The following is a 21,757-nucleotide window of genomic DNA, read 5'->3' as shown; positions in this document are numbered from 1 at the left end:
CGTCGAAGCGAAATCTTCTACTGAAAGCTGCGAACTGTTTGCCAGATTTTTTGCTTCTGTGTTTGACCAAACTCCTGCCTCTGAAATCGAAGCTGAGTCTGCTGCTTTAGACATTCCCATGGACTTCATTAGTCTGTCGACATTCGTAGTTACTCCTGCAATGATCATATCTGCTGCCAAAAAGTTGAAAAGTTCGCTTTCTGCAGGTCCCGACGGTATACCATCGATTTGCCGCTGTGCTGTTGACTTAGCTAAGCCACTGTCTGCAATTTTCACCCGGTCACTCGATGTGTTTATGTTTCCCGTCTTCAAAAATGGTGACAAGAAAAACGTCAGGAACTACAGAGGAATAACGAGCTTATCAGCTGCGTCAAAGCTGTTTGAAATAATTGTCAGCGATATGATTCTACGCCAGTCGCACAGCCTTATTTCTACTGTTCAACACGGTTTTATGCCTGGAAGATTGGTCACGACGAATCTAATAAGCTTCACCAACACTTGCATAACTGCTATGGAAAGCAAGGCTCAAGTTGATGTCATCTATACTGACCTGAAGGCGGCTTTCGACAAGATCGATCACAATGTGCTGTTGGCTAAACTGTCACGTCTCGGATCATGCTCTAAGCTAGTGTCTTGGCTGAACTCTTACCTAACGGGAAGCAAACTCCGCGTTAAATTTGACTCCTGAGTTTCTTCGACCTTCTGCAATACATCCGGTGTTCCCGAAGGAAGCAATTTGGGACCATTATTGTTCACACTGTTTTTCAACGACGTTGCTTCGAAATTAGGCTTGGACTGCGTGATCATCTACGCCGATGACCTTAAAATATATTTAGTTATTCGCTCAACTGAAGATTGCTAGATTGACTGGTGCCATCGGAACAAGTTAATTATTAGCGTACCGAAGTGCTCTGTTATGACCTTTCATCGTTCAAAACAACCGATATTGTTCGATTATCGCATCAAGGGTACTTCACTTAAACGAGTTGAAGTGATTACTGATCTCGGAGTTGTGCTGGATCCAAAACTGACGTTCAATTCTCACTACACTTCGATAATTGCCAAGGCGAATCGACAGTTGGGCTTTATTTCGAAAATTGCAAAGGATTTTACGGATCCATATTGCTTGAAATCCTTGTATTGCGCGCTGGTACGGCCAATTCTCGAAACCGCTTCTGTTGTTTGGACTCCAAATGATGTTTCCTGGACCTTAAGGATTGAACGTGTCCAGCGACGATTCATCCGGCTAGCACTGCGTCATCTACCTTGGCGCGATCCGTTGAACCTCCCTACCTATCCCGATCGATGTAGACTGTTGGGCATGGACACCCTTGAAAGAAGGCGAAGACTACAACAGGCGACATTCGTGGTGAAGCTGCTAAATGGTGAAGCCGATTTTCCCCGGCTACTTTCTATGTTGGACTTTCGTGCTGCTCAACGTCCTCTTCGGCAGCGGTCACTACTACAGGACAGATTTCACCGTACTTTGTTTGGATATAATGAACCAATATCGTCGATGATTCGAGCTTTTTCGGTGGTGGAGGATCTCTTTGAGTTCGGCGAAACTTCTGGTCGTTTTAAAAATAGAATTACTAGTTTGTCAATTTTGTAGCTGTTTTGAAAATGTATTCTCATATTCATCAAGACCACATATGTCAGATGAATTACAAATAAATAAATAAATAAACATATCTTAAAGTTTCCTGCAATTTTCTGAAATAATAGATCGGTCCTGAAGTTTTCAAAATTCCCTGTAATTTTCGGAACTTCCCTCATGTTTTCACAATTTTGCGGATGTTGATAGAACTACACTGAAGGGACGTACCATTAACAATCTTTAAAATTTTCCAAAGTTCTAGACTTTCCTGCAGTTCACGAAACTTCCCTGATTTTTCTGGAGTTCGCTAAATTTGTCAGAATTTATATAAAGTTCCAGAAACTTTCCCTGAATCACTGTCCTGAAGTTCTTTGAAAGATATCATCGGCTATTTTAAATATATTTTTACACGTTAATTTGTCGTAAGAACTTTGCTCTGGACACTTTTAGAACTTTTGACGATGCATATTTTTGCTTTAGCAACTAAGTTGTTATCTCTTTTATTTGAAAAGTTTTAGCTAGTTTTTGGTGAAAATATGACTTTTAAAAAATTAGATTAAATGCTGTAAACAAAAACGCTCTCGCAGTTTTGTCAACAAAAATGATCGAAAAGAAAACGATCTTTCAAATGGAATTAAAATTTAGAAAATCGGTTTGCTCCATTAAGAGATACTGACTGCATTTTTTTCGAATAAAATCGCTTTCAACTTTCTAGTTCAAAAGATAATTACCTGTTTGCTTCAGCAAAAATTCTTAAAGTGTCTAGAATAACGTTTTTACGATCAATGAACGTTTGAAAATATATTCAAAGAAAACTGTTTTTTAGGGGCCACCCTAACCTGCTTGTTTGAAAAATCATAACTCATGAACCATAAGAGATAGAAATTAGGTGTCTTCACACTGTATCAAATGTATCACATGTATCAAATTTGCTTCGAATTAATTGATCTACAGAACATTGCCGTAGATGAAACCTCGACGATCACAATTGTGATGAAGAAACTCCTAACAATTTCCTGCACTTTGCACCTTGATAGGCCTGTTAAAAAGGTTTGCCAGTTATAAGCAAGATGAAACTTTCTTGCAATATATATTTGAAATATTTCATACAAGATCTTCGAAGCGATACATATATCCTGCATGAAGTAAATAATATGAAACAACTGAATATGTATAATAATACGTAATTTTCCCAGATGTAATTTTACAAATCATAAGCATCTTGCGAAATGGCACATGCAACACTTCAGAAAAGCACCACTTAAGGTACACCCACTAGCAACTGCCCCCATTTAATTCCCCCGCCTTTCCACCACATCAAGCATAAACCGGCCGAAATCGGAGACCCTTCAGCCTTATTGGCGAAACGCACTGCATGCAATTCTCACACATTCTCCTGAACTGTCGGCAGGTTTAGGCTAGGGCAGGTATCAGCCCATTAATCTATCTTTTAGACACGGCCAACGGCGACTGCTGCTATTGCTGCTGCTGCTGCTGCTGCTGGGGCCAAGGCGTGTGTGGTGTGCATTTTCCACCTCCCGCCCTATTTGATTCATGTTCTCCGCATGCTAACGGTATTAGCCTCTTTCTAGCTTTCTAGATTCACATTGATTCAAACTCACAACCCGCAGACAGCCCACGCAAAATTTTTATCAATTTATTAGAAACATTGATTCACTGCACTGTTGTCGGTCCGAGTAGCAGCAGCGCAGTGTAAGGCTTCTATTCGCCGTTCTTTCCCCCCTCCGAAGTCCGGGTTGGGTTTGTGGATTTGTGCTTTTCTCACGGAAGAAACAGCATGAGCTGGGTCCCCGGGGACGGCGATCAGGCTGAAAGACAACCGTGTGGCGGGCGGCGAATGTGTGAGACACTTTCTTTGGGGCAACTTCTTGGAATATAAAAAGGAGCGAAATGGCCTTTTTCTACCAATCACGCATTCGCTTCCTGGTTCTTGCCTTCTTGCCGCTTGCTGATCGGTTCAGTTCAAAGATGGTTGCGGATTATTGCCGCCCTCCTCGAGAGGGGCTTTTCTCATTCAATTAAAGATGCAATATAGGCGAGCAGCGTGCAACGAGATGCAGGCCGTAGAACGAAGCAAGGTGGTAAACGGTTTGATAAGAATCGTAAACAAGCTTTCAAAGTAGGGTGAAAGAAGCCATTTAGAAATGCGTTAAACTGTGAATGCTGTTGTTCAGCGGGTTGAAATTGATTGCTTGGTGGTGGAACGAGGAAGTGTTTTGGATTTCGCATTCTTAGCAGGGACGACGGCGATGGCTGGTAGTACTCCGTTTTTGATTTCTTTTTGGTTAACGGTGTACCGTTTCGGTTAAATTTATCGATACATTCTATGCTAATGGGTTCGTCTGAGAGTGTACTAATATTATCGGGGAAACATTGAGCTCCTTACCTTTGATAGCGACCGACACCGGGAGCACCTTGTAGCCGAAGATGGCGTGCAGGTTCTTGTACTCGCAGTGTCCCGAAACGGCCATGCATCCGGCGAAGAAAGTCACGTGCCACAGGTAGGTGAAGCAGACGGCCAAGCCACTGTAGCTGCAGAAGATCCGCACCGAGGGAAACGGACTGGCGATACCGATCCAGAACGAGATCATGTCGGTCAGCGAGGTGATGGTGATCGATACGGCCGCTTCGGACATCATGTGACCCATACGCTCCGGCACCGACAGTTTTACCGAGGTTCGTCGCCAGGCGGCGAGCATGACGAACGTGTCGTCGATACCGATTCCTGTGTGTGTGGGGGGGTGGAAGAAAGAGATAAAGATATGAGTATGAGACACAAAGTGGTGATTAGTATGCAGAACGTGCCAGTCGCCTGCTATGCCGAATTGACGTGATTTCAGGTGCAATTTGGAGGTGGATTTGCGTTTGAGACGGTGTAGGTATGCTACTTTGTAACAGTTTATCGCTTATTAGAATTTACCGAGTTGACTTTATAGGCCACTGCACAGTGGTCCAGAATGCAAATTTAGGTGGAAGGATATGTTTTGAGCCTGAGATTGGAACTTAAGACTAAAAGTCTCTTATTCAAAGCTGTTCCTTATAGTTAGGCCTTCATTGTTATGACAATGAATTCTAGGGTGGTTCTTATTATCATTGAAATCAAAAATCTAACTTTTTTGTTTGAAGAAATTAAGGTATACATTTTTGGGCAAAGTTATAGTTGAGCTAATTTAAAGCAACTTTGTGTAATAAACTTTTTTGTATCCTTAAATTAACCGATTTAAAGTTCCCGAATCCTGATGAATTTGGGCGTCTTAGTATTAGTACAAGACACTGAAGAAGTCTGCACATTGTAGACGAAATACGCGTATCTGTCAAGGATATTCAAATAAAGTAGTGGAATTAAATGGAAAATACTAATCCTTCTCTCTCTCATTATGCGATTTAAAGTTATTTTTCTAAAAAAAACAGTTGTTTTGCTCTAGTTTTCTTATTTCAAATTTCTCAGCAAAGATGTCTCCAAATAACTTTTAGGTCTTTTTAAGGCGCAAATTTTGGTTGCACAGAGATTGTCGATATCTTTCGCCTTTCAAGAGTTATTGACGTTTTTTTCTACTAAAAATATGCCCTTTTCAAATGTTAATATCTCTGATTGAGGCAAACGAAAAATAAAAGTGTTTTTACAGCATTTGAAAGGGCGTATGTTTTTCTCAATAATATGAAAACAATACTGCCCTGTGCGGCATAACAGTCCCATTAGCATTTTTGGCGAAAATGAGTTATACATTGGAATCGATAGTCAAGTACTGTAACTTCAAAATGAACTGGAAAAGTTTCCTACTTTGGTCAGAAAATGTCGCAAAAAATACCTAAGCAACGTTGTTCCGTCCATAAGAGTCCATTGAGAAAAAAAACCTTCAACAGCATTTTTCTCAGTTTGCTGTTTTCACGAATGAGACAACGATGCTGAAAAGGGCAGAATAGAGGTATGCTGTTTTTGAAACTTGTATTAAATCAATTTAAAATTATAGATTTTTTTTACTATAATTGATTCTATATATTTTTATGTAAGGTTAGGTTATCTTTATTAGCGAGACTTTCAGCCAGAGGCTGGTTCATCTCTTATATTTTCAATATCTTAAAGAGCTTTAAGTCCAATCAATGTTGAGTTGGACCGATCATTTGAGCACTTTTTTTGACACATGACATTAGCTTGAACCAGTCAACAAAAGGGAGTTATTGGAAGCATGTTCAGTTTTTGTACTGTTATTAAATTTAATTGTTAATTTAAATTTGAGCCACAGCCAGAAGATCTGCTCTTAAAGGTTTGGAAGTGCGTTAGTAATATTTGAACAAATATATTTTAGGATAAAAGTATGGTTCTAGGTCGTTTATCCTAATGGATGTTGATTAATTTTCATTATTTTGAACTGAATATAATTTTCATTTTCCCGGCCCTTTTCAAACATACATAACATAAATTTGCATACTGCAGCCACCCACAATTTTGAGTTGATCTATGTACACTCTATACGCTCATCTGAAGCTTTTAGGCAACCCATATTGTTGAGTGGATCCATCCCAAGCAACACAAAAGTTCTATAACAGTTTATAAAACTGGATTAGGCTTTAAAGAAGTTTACTCAACATATTTGCATAAAGTTGTGTTACTTTGGATCAGTGTTGGAAAAATATCAAAAAATTAAATCTCACCAATGCCCAACCCTAATAAACAAATACCATAAACGAACTGTCTCCCGGAAGGGTAAACTATCCCCCAAATGGTTTGGATGATACCCCGAACACGTCTTTAAACTCTCTTTTATGGTTATTTTTATTAGGGAAGATCACGCTTGATTTTCGTAGACAAAAACCAACAAGCAAACAACTGCGGTTGATTTTGCAAGCTGTGATATCGCAGCTTGGAATATCAAGCTAACAACACTTACCAGCTGGAAATCTCACCAAACTGTGGTGAGATTGAGTTTAATGATTTTTGCTTTACACCCGAACACCACCGAAGCTTCCATAACGGTTGACAGCAGTCCCTTTGCGTCTGCCATCGATGAAGATTAAAAAGAGATAGCAAACTATACTTTTTTCTAAGAAAACGATGTAAAACGGAATCATTTTTGTGTGGAATCAACTCTCAGCATGATTTTTGCACGCTGTGAATAGTCTCGCAATATCAAAGGAGCTTGTAAAATCAATATCAAGCATAATATTTTGTTCCAATATCACGCGTGATATTGAGAGCGTATGAGAGCGGAAAAATATTATTTGATTGATGATTTTGCCAACACTGCTTGGGATGAGCACTAGGGTGGGTCAACTTAACAACGACGGGAGAAAGAGAGACAAGCGATTGAACATTTATTTGTTTACACTGACTGAGGTTCTAGAATGCTGCGAAGCTGTTCGAATTTAACAGAAAACGAAAGCCATCAGTCTCTTCGTCGCATCGATTTTGTCGTCTTGGCCTTGGAATAATTCTTGATAATCAGAATTTTTTGCAAGAATATCTTAGATGCATGATTTGATTTATTCAATAATCAGAAATCTTAAGAATAAAAACTTATCATCCAGAAGGATGGCCAAAATATATAAAAAAAAACATTATGCAGATATTTGGTCAATTGAAGGTCTTTGGAATAATTGCATCTGTGGACTTCAAAACATACCTGTGAACTTAAGAAATTTTCAATATGCGTCACTCAAATTCTGTGTATTTCACGAGTTTTGATTTTTTTTTTCAAAAATTTGGCTAAAATCAGAAATATTCAATGATCGTCAGAGATGATATGCAAACCTTTGAGAAGTTTATCGGATTGTAGAAAAATCGCAAATAAGCAGAATTTCCGAAAAAAATTAAGACTCTTTGGGTGGCTTTGTGAACTTCTCTGAATGATATTAAATAATTCTGACGCTGACGGAAGTTCTTTGAATTTTGCAGGACTTTGCTAAAGTTTGTATTTATTTTCTTCATGTCTAAGATGGTCTATTTAAGTTCTTAGAAGTTATTTTAATTCAGCAGATTTTTTTTCTGCAGATTGCACATCTTCTTTGGATGTTCACAAAATGTTTGTTAAATTCGTATATTCTCTGTGAAGTTTTCCAAATTTCTTAGATGTAGGTAAAACTTTTCCGAATTTCACGGGCTTTTAAGAAGTTCTCCGAAATATTCTATGAAATTCGCAGAACTACTTTGGCTTCTCTCTCTTCACATACATTTTCCAGAAGCTTGCATGTCATCAAACCTGCCACCAACATTCAAAATTTTAAATGTTTTACCTAGATCTCGTTTTTAAAAGCAATTTCTATGTTCTGCCTTCCATTTTTTACTAGTCGACAAAAAGATCGATTCAGAATGATCGCGTTTGTCCTAGTAGTGTTCAATTTTATAATTAACCGTAATACATTTCTGGGACATTGATGAATTTTGAGAGCTCAGAGATGAAACCATTATCTGAATCATGGGACTTGGGAAATTGGTAACGACACTGCAAAGCATTTTTTTTTAATTTTGTAAACAGGAATGATACACTAATGTATTATTGAATTATAAGAATCGTTGGGTCGGCGTTGACTAGCCCGTGACCCCAACTTTCCCATTCGAAACACTGGTCCTTACGACATAAGAGGCGCGGATGCTAGCCTCTTTTTTTTTTTTTTTTTTTGCAGAAGTAGCTGAGCTGTAGTAGCACGGCAGCTGAGCTAGGAGCGCTGAAATAAAAGGGATATCGACTTATTACTACTACCTTCTTCTCTCAGGATTCGATGATTTGCTGTCTCTTGTTGTGCGTTCTTCTAAAACTGAACAATATTCAATACCGCGAAACATCTCCGCAGTGATATTTTGTTTCGGCGTAGATGATGTGCGGTAATCGGAAGTTAAAAATGTATCACATTTACAACAAAATTCCGTGCCATTTACGTGCATTGGTCTGAAACAGACAAACGTACAAACAAATAGGGTGCCCATTAGACTGATGCAAAATTTGAAATTTTCGCTCCACAGTGCTCAAGTTGTTCCAAATTTTGTATAAATAAGCCTCCCAAAGTTTGAACTAATTTGGTAAGAAACTGACTGGGCACATACCATTTGAAGTTTATATGGGAATTACTATGGGGAAACCAAACTTTTTCTTCGTAGTCTTCTATCCTTCTTCTATATTGCACTGTTAAAAATTTCTATAGCTATTCTTATGGAAAATTTTCTCAGCTAAAACTTTGCGGAATATTGTTTTCAGTTATTAAATGTTTAAGAGATTGATAATCTTATGGCATGATCAAGCAACTGTTTTATGGGCAACACTGTATTCTGCCGTGTGACATAGTAGCCATGATGTTTTAGATCTATTCTACGCCCCAGAAACACCAATGTTGCCTGCTGAGCAGTTGATTGAGCATAATCATAAGATAATAGTGACTTGAATCATTAATAACTTTTGATCCTTACATTGTATTGAAAAATGACCTTCAAAAAAGTTATAGCTGTGAAAATTTACTGCAAGTACAGTTATCAATTTTTATAGCAGAGTAATAGGGTGAATCATTAAATAGATGTGAACACAAAATATGGTTTTCCCATAGTAATTTCCATATAAACTTCAAATGGTTTGTGCCAAATCAGTTTCTTACTAAATGAGTTAAAATTTTGGAAGGCTAATCAGGAACCAAATAGGAACCGTTTGAACACTGTGGAGCAAAAAATTCAAATTTTCCATGAGTCTAGTGCCCATAGCACATTTTAAGAAAACGTCACAAGTTTTCATGGGTGTTTCAAATCAATAATTACGAAAAAACCATAAAACTTACAAGATTACTACCAAAGGCACAGATCTAGGGAACTGAATGGAGAATGTTTTGTACAACAAATAAATTAAGAGTAATGAACATTTTCAACTTAAAACACTAAAATTTCTGAAATTTGACCAGTTTTATTTTATATTTTTAACATATTTTTCAATTTTGATGTAATGATAATTAACCTTATTAGAATTTCTTTCCAACGAACTTTGATAGATGAGACTTCAATCTTTCATTTGGTATGTTTAAATCAGAAAAACACATTCAGATTGAAAAAAAATATAGCTAACCAAATTTGGCTATGAGAAAAACAAACATTGAATGTTGAATAACTCACTTAGCAGTCATTTCCGACCCTATGGGGATTTTTTCATAACTTTGAGAGCCCTCCCGAGCAAAGTATTATACCATATAGATAACAAGTTCGGATACCCGGTCATCAAGATTTGATAACTGAAAATGTTATAATTGTGGTTGAATAAACAGTCAACACAAAAAAAAAAATTATAACCAAGCTTAGAAAAGCACATTACAGCTAAAATGCTATTTTTCGGATTTATGATGCTATGAGATATTTTAGTGATAATGGTTATTTACAAGATGCAAGAAGAGAAGGTAAAGTGTGTGTATGACATTCAACTTCATTTTATTCGGCATTTGATTGTGTAATAAAAATTATGTAATTGCACGAGAAAACTCAAAGTTAAAACATTAAATGTTAAAACATACTCATTAGAATCATATATAAAATATGCCTGGTCAGTGAAATATGTGTGTTGTATAAAACTATAGTATAGAAAGCTTGAAAATAATCGTATAAGTTTTATTAGACTAATGACGCTTAGTAACCGCTGTGTCGATTGTTAAGTAGAACCTTGTTCAATCTTCTTGGCATTTACTCAACCAAGCACTGAAAAGTTTCCTTTGGTATAGCATTTGAAAATGCTTGGCCATATAGCTTTCTTTTAAGCTCGTTCCATAAATTTTCGATGGGGTTGATGTCAGGAGATTGGCTAGGCCATGAAATAACCGACACTTTGTTTGCACGAAACCATTCCTTAACATACTTAGAAGCGTGTTTCGGATCGTGTCTTCCTTAAAATGCCATATAAGTTCTCATCTGCATAAAGGAGCATAACCTCCTTCATGATTTCTTTGTATTCAAATCTGGTCATGATGGAATTAATACGGAAAACGGAACCTACTCCATACCAAGAAAACAGCCCCAAACCATGATGCTACCATCTCCATGCTTTACGATCTTTACCGTGTACCGCGGATGGAACTCTTTACCGGATGGTCTACGTGAGAATATAGTGAATGACCATTTTGATTTCATTTGACATGTGGAAGTTTTTGCTCGGGAGGGATTCTTGATTAAGTAAGTGATTTAACAGGTTATAATATTCGTTTTATTGGTTTTAAATAAATGATTTAAAAAACGAAAGATTAACATATGACACAAAACGATTAGATGATCGGAGTGTAAAAGCAGGTAAGTACGGAAAGTACTTAATTCTGATATCCCAAAACTCATCCGAAAGGGAACCCAAGAAAGCTAATTGAGCCATGCGTTTTGCATTGAGCCGATATCGATTCTGTGTGGTTTCACCAGTTTTGAAGAATAGCCTCTCTGACGGAACAATTATGCCGATATGCTCCCATGGCGATCCAGTTTTGACATAGAAGAGGACTGATGAACCTTAAATATGTCATAAGAAGTGAATGTCTGTACATATGTATGTAGATTAATAACCTTCTTTACCATTGCGGTATCCAAGCGCCTAAGCTCCTGCATCGATCCTGCTCCAGTTTGCACTTTTCTAGAGCAGCTATGGGTCAAAATAACGACGCCTCGTAGATTAATAAGTATTGGCGCTATGTATCTACCTCCAGACCGGAAATCTGATTTGAGCAGCATTGCAAACCACATCAGTTCGATTGGTACCGTGTTCTCTTGACTAGAACAACCTAGCTCTGGTACTTGGTGACTACAATCAGTCTGGGCTCTCATGGAACGTTCCTGCAAACGATCTTCCTAGCATTGATGTTCTTCGCTCGAACATGCCCGCATCCTGCTGTGCTCTCCTTGATGGTTTCACCCTGCATGGCTTAACGCAAATCAACTCGATACTGATTTGCAACTCTAGGCTGCTTGATCTCGTTCTGGCGAACGAAGCTGCAGGACTGGAATGTTCTATCCTAGAAGCCCCAGAGCCTTTGATTGGCATCGACACCAATCATCCTGCATTGGAAGTTTCCTGTTGATGTACATGAGCTCGACTTTCGTAGAGCAGATTTCATCGCGCTGAGTAACTCGCTTGCCCAGGCAGATTGGCAGTTCCTTGACACGTGTTCATCTATTGATAAAGCCGTCAACTACTTCGCTGAGGTCGTTGGCCGGGCAATAACTGATTCTGTCCCATTGAGGAGACCCTCTCCCAAACCCGCATGGTCCAATGCTCGACTGCGGAATTTGAAGCGTCTGAGATCGAAGGCCCTCCGTAAATACTGTCGTACTCGTAACCCATTCACCAAACGATTATTTTCAACAGCGAGCAACGAATATCGCACATATAACCGCATTCTTTACAAGAGCTACACAAGGCGTGTGCACAGCAAAAAAATCATTTTGATATCACATCAAAGTGGATGCACTACAATCATGTCGAAAATTTCATGTCATGTTTTATGACCACATAAATAATCAAATGCAGTAAAAGCAGCGTCATGTCAGTTCATGCATTGTATTAATGATAATTTTGTCCTTTTTAGAAAGTAATATTACACCATATTTTCGACATGATTGTAGTGCATCCACTTAGACGTGATATCAAAATTATTTTTTTGCTGTGTGCAGGCTAATTTACGGCTTAATCCAAAGCAGTTCTGGTCATTCGTGAATACCAAACGAAACGAGGAGGGGCTACCAGTCGAAATTCACCTGGGTGATAGAATCGCCAGCAATTCCCTTGAGAAATGTAATTTTCGTGCAGAGCATTTCAAAAGCATTTTCAATGACACTACGGCTTCGTTGTCCCAAGTTGCTGAAGCGGTGAGGGACACTCCCAGTGATGCTTTCAATTTTTCGATTACCTCGGTTACAACAGACCTTGTCGAATCCGCCAAGTAGCTGAAATTTTCTAATGCTGCTGGCCCTGACGAGATCCCCTCAAGCATCCTTAAGCGATGCTGTTCAGAGCTTACAACACCGCTTTCGAAGCTGTTCAATATTTCATTACAGCAGGGGAAGTTCCCTACGCGTTGGAAATCGTCATTCATGTTCCCGATCTACAAGAAAGGAAACAAGAGATACGTCAAAAATTACCGAGGGATCACATCACTCAGTGCCTGCTGTAAAGTTTTCGAAATCATCATCAACGACGCATTATTCTCTAGCTGCAGAAATTACATTTCTCCTGACTAACACGGTTTTTATCCCAAGAGATCAGTTTCAACAAATCTAGCTCTGTTCATTTCTTTATGTCTGCGGAGTATGGAAGCTGGAGCGCAGGTGGACGTTGTATATACAGATCTTAAGGCTGCATTCGACCGGCTTGACCACTCCATACTGCTAGCTAAACTTGAAAAACTCAGTGTATCGTCGGGTTTAACTCGTTGGTTAAAGTCCTATCTGACCAATCGGGAACTTTGTGTTAGAATCGGATCAGAGCAATCGGACTATTTTACAAACAGCTCCGGTGTTCCTCAAGGTAGCAACCTGGGACCATTGCTATTCTCGATTTTTGTGAATGAGGCCGGACTGATCTTCCCAACTGGTTACCGATCGTTCTACGCGGATCTATGTGATTGTTCGTAGCTTCGCCGATTGCTTACGGCTTCAGCACCTAATCGATACTTTCGAAGAGTGGTGCTCAAGAAACTATCTCACGTTGAATGTACAAAAATGTAATATTATCTCATTTCATCGCAAGCTGAAACCAGTGGCATTCAACTATACGATAAATCACCAACTTCTGCAACGTGTGGACAATGTTCGTGACCTAGGAATCATGGTATCGTTGTGAAAGCTAACAGGCAACTCGGGTTCATTTTCAAGATCGCTGACGAGTTTCGCGATCCTGCCTGTCTAAAAGCTGCTCTCTAGTGCGATCGATCTTGGAATTCAGCTCGGTAGTATGGTGCCCGTATTAAGCAGTTTGGATAGCGAGGATTGAATCTGTTCAAAGGAAATTTGTTCGGTATGCCTTTCGTCACCTTCCTTGGAATGACCCTGTGAACCTTCCGCCGTACGAAGATCATTGTCAACTCCTGGGTCTTGAAACACTAGAGCATAGGCGGACGATTAGTCAGGCCGTGTTCGCAGCGAAAGTACTTATTGGTGATATCGACTCTCCAGGAATCTTGGCTGAATTCAAAATCTACGCACCCGAACGAGTTCTTCGGTCGAGGAGTTTCTTGCATATTGGACCTCGTGCTGCGAACTACAGCTTGCATGACCCAATACGGTTCATGTCTGGGCGTTACAACGAGTTTTACAAGTTTTTCGACACAATCTTAACTGCCCGAGCGTGAGCTGAAGACTCCAGGTACAGGTCAATATTAAATTGCAAATGCAAATGCACTGATTTTTGTTGTTGGATCGAAACAAAAATCGAATGAAAGAATCGATCCAATCTATTGTTGTCGTGTTTCAGAAAGATTAAAAAAATTGATTAATTGAACCAAAAGAATCGATCGATAAATAAAATATATTATAACGAGAAAAACTTTTGTTCAAAAAAGGGGATTCAGAAAGTTAAATCTATACTAATCTAGCCTAACGGTTCTGACATCTAAAGCGACATTGTTCAGTATAAAATCTGTCCGAGAAACCTTCTTTCAAAAAAACTGATCATTAATTAGAATTTACTTAGCTGAACAAATTTTTTCCCAAAGATAGCCACATTTAATTTTATTTAAGCAATAAAAGTTTAAACTAATCAAGAAAAGTGCATCATATTCAAATGTTACAAGGCATGTAATACAACACTTCTTCTATTATGTTTCTCCAATATATCGTCTGAATAATGCTCACCAACCCATAATTGTACACCTTCATAAGACCAATATTCATTATAAAAACCTATGCTGCAAAACACACCCATCCAAAACGGATTTCATGCTTACTAACACCAATTTCGAATGCGTTCAACTTTAGGTTTAACCGTTTTTTCGCCGTTTAGGTGCGTTTCGAAACGATACTCAACCGCAGCACGCAATGTTTAATTTTTCATACATGTACCTGTACTACTCAGCCAATTAACGAACCGATCAATCTACCAGCAAACATCAGCAACCCGGTGAGCCAAAGGTGTGAAATTCGGTTGTCCAAAAATTACCCTCCCCTGGTCCGTTGGACGCTGTTGATGTCGACGTCTGACAAGTTCCCATAGTTTTCCAATTGCGTTTGGACAGCAAAACGATCGCGCTCGGTCGGGTGTTATTCTCCAAATTAACCACCAATCATGGCAATGTTTATACAAAATTGGTTTTTAATAAATTTGCAGCCAGGGCAAAACCTAAACGAAACAGAGAAGCTCGGGCAATTTTCCTCGATATTGGGAAATTTGATGGAGAAAAGGTTGTCGAGTCCTCTGTATGCACCCCTCTCCGGCAGCAAATGCAATGATGGCATGGCATGGGGGGCAGTGCAGCAATTGATGCCAAGTGAAGCCGAAACCGGTTCGGTGTGTATGCAAAAATTATGCAAGACCATTTTCATCATTTTTACTTGTTTCATGTTCGTTTGTTTCATTTTCCATAATGGCTGTTTGAACGCACCTTGCATGCCTGAGCTCATGAACACACGAATGAAGACGGCGCAGATGGGGGAGTAAGAAGGAAAGCAAACAAATGCATCAATGTGTTCTTTTAATGCGGCAACTGAAAATTGAAAAATATACTGATGATTTGAGGTTTCCTCTTCATTGCTTCCGAAACATTAGTTGCATATTGGCATGGAAGGAGTTTTGTAGGACGGAGGTGAAGCAATAGACAATTGCAAAGACAGACCGATACATGCTGATCCCTGACGAAACTTGTTGTATCGATACTACAAGCTTTTCATGACTTCGGAAAAGTTAATAACCATCTGTACTTAATGCATATCAAACCACATGGTGTTTGAATGGATCAAGATCGCGATAAGCAAAACGAAACAACACCTGGCTGCTCATAATATGCATATGATGGTTTAACATTGTTCCAGTTTGAATCTTGCTCAACCACGCGATAGGCGGTGTTAGTTTTAATTTGTAATTTCTTACGCACCTCGTGCACATACATGCACTAGCCTAGGGTTGAACGATGTGAACTTGCGATACACGATTTATTTGTTCACAATGAGTTCGGACTCTGAACTCCAACACACTAGCTCCAAAGAGTTATTTAGTGTTTGTGTATGTTTCTCATGCTGCCAAATTTGATGAGCATATGAAGTGCAATGTAATTACTGAATTACGACTAGTTGAAAGTAGTCGGACCGGTTCAAATATCAACTGGAGATAGGATTCAGCATTTTGGTCCTATCGTCCCCTGCGGAAGCAGCGAGAAGAAGTTAGTCAATGGATCCAAAAGTGAAGATTGCCGTAATGGCAGTGTTTGCAAACAATTTGAATAATTAATGTTGCATTAGCACGCACTGTATTCGTTGTAATTATTGTTAGTTTCCAAAATATGGCTAACGAACAAGATAAACAGCACAGCAGGTGTGTGACGAATAGATTTTTGGTCGGTGGGTTGCATCAGCGGCAGGTTTTTGGGGCGTACAATTTAAGCACCGAAACCAACAATGAATGATTTATGGGGTGCCTCATAGAGGGTACCCCGAAAATTGGCATTAGCTTAGCAACCTTGAAACCAATTGTCTTGTACGGGTGAAAGATTATGAATGTTTGTTTTGCCGTATTTTCTCTTCCAGTGAGAAATTTGCTTACCTAATCATCAAATAAGACTTACGTACAGTTTCGAGACGAAATCGACTCAAAAATCAACTACGTGGACCATGGAGTTCATTTTGATAACGTGACATGAGCATGGGAATAATTAAGGTTGTGCTCAGGGGCTTCAGAGGAAGTTAAAGACAGGTTGCTGTACAGTACTTCTCCACTTCTTTAAGGCATTAAGTAACAGTCTTTTCCAACCCTTGTTCAGCCTTCTAGTTTTATTTAAGAAAATAAATTAATGGAAGACCGCTTCATATATTATTTATTTAAATGGAACTGCTTTACCTTTTTGCTGACTAATTGGATGAACATATTTATACTGTAATTATAAGTCTAAAAATCACCTTTGCATTCCGGGATTCAAACTGGCAGACGCTGATTCACATGCGTCAATTATACCTACTGGACCACTCTAGCATATGTGTGGCAAAAGGTATGATCATTAACTTGAAGCACGCAAGGGGTATTCAGCTCTGCACATCTACATCTGTTCCAAATTATTTAGCTGTGCCAAACGCTATGCCAGGGTATGCCGAAGTGTGCCAATCAAACTGTCAATATCCCATTAGTTTGGCATCCCTGAAGTTAAAATGACGTTTTTGATTGTGTTTAAATTCTCATTTTCGGAGCAGAAGGTGAAGGAGAAACTGGATGCTATCAAACACGACCGTTCCTCAATATTCTGACTCAATGTCAATTTGAATGACTGATTCCTTGCAGGTGTGCAGAAACGAAGTCGTAACCTGATCGATGGAGGTAAAAAATGCCACCAACATCCATAGACTTCTCTGACGTTCGTGAAAAGCACAAGTATTAGTGCAGAACTCGGGATAAATTATAAGGATTAGTGCAAGAAAACCTTTGTATTTACCCAAAGTTCTGCACTAATACTTGTGCAATTCACAAACGTCAGAGAGGTCTATTTAAATCCTCTATAACTAAAGTAAACAAAGGACTCTAACGGACGGAAAGATGAACGAAGGTTATGTAAACGATGCGTCGAGTATCTAGTGCGGACCCAGAGCCATCCATGCAAGAAGATAGCTCGTAATCTCTGGATGAGCCGCATTGGAATCCGGAAATCTGTTTTGCACAACAGAGTGACTGTATTAATCCGTTCCAATGAATCCTATACTATTGCGCATAGACAATCGTCGATCGGCCCAGATCTAGGGTTAATACATATCAGCATCCCCCAGCATCAGTTGTACTGGGACTTTTTTTTTCAAAACTCTATTGATATCCCTTCCCAGTCCTGTGGATTTCTCATGACAATGACCACTCACCCCCTATTCTGTGAGCCGTGTGACTCTCTATCAGGAGGAGGTGAGGAGACAAATTTAACGTCATCACACTAGTGATAGAGAGTAACACGATTCACAGAATAGGGGTGAATGACAAGAAAGAATATCCGAGGAAAAACTCAAAGGAAGATGAGAAAAATTCCACCCCGGACGATCTTTGGAAAACCCAAGATTCGAACCTGGTCGAAAACCCCTACGATAAGCTTTTTTTTAATTATTTATTCGGTGTTGGGTCATTAAGACAAAGTACGTTAGGCTGAAGGACGTTTAGCCGAAGTACATTTATAAGTTATTCTGCATAACAAGCTTGTAAATGTAGCTCAACTTTTATCGAATATCCTGCCCTCTTTCGTTCCAAATGTATATTTGACCTTCGTAGGATACAGGATATTCTTCCGGCCGTTCCCGTTTCGATTATGCCTTTGTTGTACGTGTTGCGAATGTATCACCCTGTCCGTGGGAGGTTGGTTAGACTTAAAACAGTGATTGTATCGTTTCTGGATTTATGCAAACTTTTTATCGAATTTCGTAAAAAAAAATGACTGTAATTAAAAGCTTGTTTTTCTAAGGGCTGTTTGGAATAAAGAGTAGAACCTACTTAGAGAAACTCTTCCGGAAAACCTTTGAAAACAAACTTCTTCAAAATTAACTCAGCAGCCGTTACAGTTAACCCTGTTGCACAAAATGTAAACTCAACGATTTCGCCGACCGCATTCTGAACTAAACCGTCGTATTGGACAACCAGATCCTCTAGGTATTTGACCAATTCTCGTTCGACTACACTCTATCGCCAAACTATGGTGTCGAGGAAAATGACATTGCTGTTCTGGACTCTGGACAAGTCGCAAGGGTTTTTGCTGCGAATCTGTTTGAATGGATTCATGATGCAGAAAATACTTACAGTACTTTTCGAAATGTTGCATGGCACGAACTTACTGGGCTTTACATTGGAGTAAACAATATATGCATCCATATCAACGATTGGCAAAACGTCGACAGTGATGCCGTTTTATATTATATTTGTTGTGACCTACTTGTCAACGAGTGCCCTAACGTTCCGAACAGTGTGCCATGCTGTGTTTCGGCACAGTGTGCAGAGTTGATTACCCCGTGGAAAATTTTCCAATGTGGGAAAAGTACGTGATTTATTACGACAGTCATTTGGATGCTAAATATTTTAGTGTTATAATTGAGTAATATTTTTGGAATGCGGTCTGAAAATTCAGTGCTATATAACAGTCAAAAATCAGGAATTCTAATGTTAATGCTTCCAACGTCGGCGCAGACCATTTCTACCCTACTAGATATTTCTAAAAAGCTCCTCTTCCTTGTCTCTGCTACTGCCGCTGCTTAGAATTAGAAAAATAGGCAGTGAATTTCTAAGAACTAAAATGCCGGAAATACAACGTGTTACATAGACACTGACGACATTTAACAAATCAGGCTACCAAAATATGCGTAACGCATTGCTGACTTGTCGAGTAAAGATAAGCTTAAATAAGGCTTTTTCAATCTTTACATCAGCTAACTTATTGAGGTCGGATTATTGGATTACAATTCGCTTCATCCACTTCTAATCAACTATATATTCAGTCTGGTGTTAATCAGCTTTGTACATCTTAAATCAACCAACCATCCTTACTGTTAAGCTTGAATTGTTATTTGGGAAGTCCGTTTATAAACTTATAACAAAATGTATGACGCGACATTTAAAATATCAAAGGCATTGAAAAGTTTTCGAGAAATAAGACTTAAATAAATGAAACTTTCAGGGCTTTGATAATTTGCTGCAATTTTTTAGTCAACATTCAGGAGCTTGTAAAATTTGAAAGCTTCGAAACTGGCCATAAAAGAATCGAGAAAAATTCTGTTGAACATTTATTTCTGCGTGAGCTTTCCTTGAAGAGAACATGTCAAGAAGCCTGGCAACTTTGCTAGAATTCAAGTGACAGATACAGTAACAATGCGCTTAGTCGAAGGTGGAAGCATTGAATTGACCCAGAATGCACGAAACTAAACTTGTTGGTACCGGGTGAATCTCTGTCATTGACGAAAAAATGAATGAGATTTTGAGAAAGGTTTTTTTTTAGGATCAAGTCTATCAGTGACTATGTGATGAACAATTTTGTCAACATCGCGCGAAAGTCTGTCAATGACAATGAAAAATTTCAGCACTGCATCCAAGATATTTTTAACGAATTTTTATGCACGTTTTGGAAAGCTTCAGTAGTTTACGATTGATTTATATGAATAACTCAATTTTGCCAAAAATCCATATCTGAAAGCAGAGCCTTAAGGCAAATATAAAACTGTCTTTAACTTGGGATTACATCTTTTGGCAACATATTGGGGGTGCAATTTCAAAAAAACCAAAATCGACTGCGTTACGAGAAGTAGTCAGGTTTTGATAACTCTGTCAATAGTGGATGGATTTAACTTCTTAACAAGTCAACCGATTGGAAATTTTACTACTGAAATAAACATTTTATCAATTTTTACATGAAAATTACACAAATTCCAACTATTGCAATGGTGATCAAAATTATCACCTGCAAAAAGCGCTTTCCCTTACACAGATTTCAAAATCGTATACCATCTGGTCTCGCTGAACGGCGCTTATTCAATCACCGTGTGTGGTGGTGTCCGGTCGATCGTCATCATCCGCAGCAGCAGTGATTTCGGCGTTGAAGATTGTTGTCCAGTACACAAAGAAAGGACGCCTGCAAGCAGCGAGCTGCAGCCCACATGAGCGTCCATTCACCGAAGAAGGAGGAAGAAGCTGCACCGCTACTGATCGGATTCAGTAGCTCTTCGTGAGTCGCTGTGGGCCATCCAAGCCAAGTGCGTCACCCTCGTTCCAAACAACTTACAGATTGCCAGCCTCATCTGTGTTGAACACCCTAATAGCTCAGCATTACTCAACCATCACGACAAAACGGTTCTTTTCAGGACCACCATAAATTATTGTTGGTCATGACGAGAGGAGCAACACAATAGTTGGGTAAAGAAGAATTGCATTATAACACACCATCGACTGGAAATGCTCTCGCAAACGTGAGGCTTTAGGTAGTGATGAAACGTCGCTAGAACTGTTCCACAGCCGCAGTCAGTTATGAGCAGAAGGAGGATGCACATCTTTTGCCTGTAGACTTGAAGACATACTTCAAGTCTCCGCGTACATCGTACGGGTTAGGCAAAAGATGTGCGTCTGACTTCAAAAACTGTCGCATTAATGGCCCTTCGCTCATTTTCAACTTCTATTCAATATTCATACTGCCGTTTTCTACCCTCTTCTAAAGATCATTCTCTAGCTTATAAATTATCACACTAAAGCTTCATGTTAGCATTTCCAACCAAACCTTTTTAACACAAAATGTGAATCCATTAGAGTGGTTTTAGCTGAGGACCACTTTCCGCTCAAGCCTTTGGAATGAAGTATATTTATCAAAGAAAATTTGTTCATCATCCCCTGATGAAAATTGACTGTAGTATCCGAGCAGGAACAAATATCTCGTTACCTTAAATAGGTTTGAATTAGCCTGCCATAAGAGGTAAAATACCAAAAAATGTTCCCACAATGTACCAATCCAATAGCTAATTATGCAAATGCAATACCAAAATAAAACCATGGTAGGAATTCAAATATTTTTTTTTTAAATATTTACAAAGTATTTTGCATGCACTTTTCGGGTACTATTCTTTGGTATGTTACCTCTTATGTCAGGCTGATCAGCATCAAATTTTGATACCAGGTCAGAATTAGGTATTCATACGTTATTTTCTCTTGCTCGGGTAGCCTCAAAATGTAGGGAAAGCTATTTTCTTTCAAATCATGACAGTATTAGAATGTCAAATTTTTTGTATTTATTTTACAGTACCACAGTGGTATGATTTAAGCCGAATGGAAATGGGGTTGAATATTCGTTTATATTTTTTTTAAAGAAATAAGTTTCATTTTTGATCGTTAGTTACCAAATGTTTCATTGTGAACTTCTGTAAAACGAAGTAGTTTTTACAACTTGTTCAAGAAGGTTGCATGAAACTTGATCTGACTTTCCTAGAATTTGTTTTTAAACTTTCGTCAATTTCATCTGACTTCCTTCAGAAGTTTCTTCCCCGTATCTCCGGATGTTGCTTCT

General features: G+C 38.9%; 1 protein-coding gene across 2 annotated transcripts in view; it reads right to left on the bottom strand.

Moving 5' to 3' along the window:
- The window catches only part of Ptr (Patched-related), a 355,957-nt gene that overhangs the window by 124,305 nt on the left and 209,895 nt on the right, over positions 1 to 21,757 (bottom strand). For both annotated transcript variants that reach the window (XR_010518499.1, XM_065234585.1), the window contains exon 7: positions 4,005 to 4,343. Coding sequence is in view for 1 of the 2 variants with exons in the window: in XM_065234585.1 (XP_065090657.1) it covers positions 4,005 to 4,343 (339 nt within the window). In the remaining variant the exon portion in view is untranslated. The remainder of the gene's footprint in view (positions 1 to 4,004; positions 4,344 to 21,757) is intronic.

This window comes from Ochlerotatus camptorhynchus, unplaced genomic scaffold, assembly GCF_037179485.1.
Source record: "Ochlerotatus camptorhynchus isolate MF236.1 unplaced genomic scaffold, CSIRO-AGI_Acam_v1.1 ptg000434l, whole genome shotgun sequence".
Lineage (NCBI taxonomy): Eukaryota > Metazoa > Arthropoda > Insecta > Diptera > Culicidae > Ochlerotatus > Ochlerotatus camptorhynchus.
The sequence above is the reverse complement of the archived record's forward strand: the minus strand, read 5'-3'. Positions and strand labels throughout refer to the sequence as shown.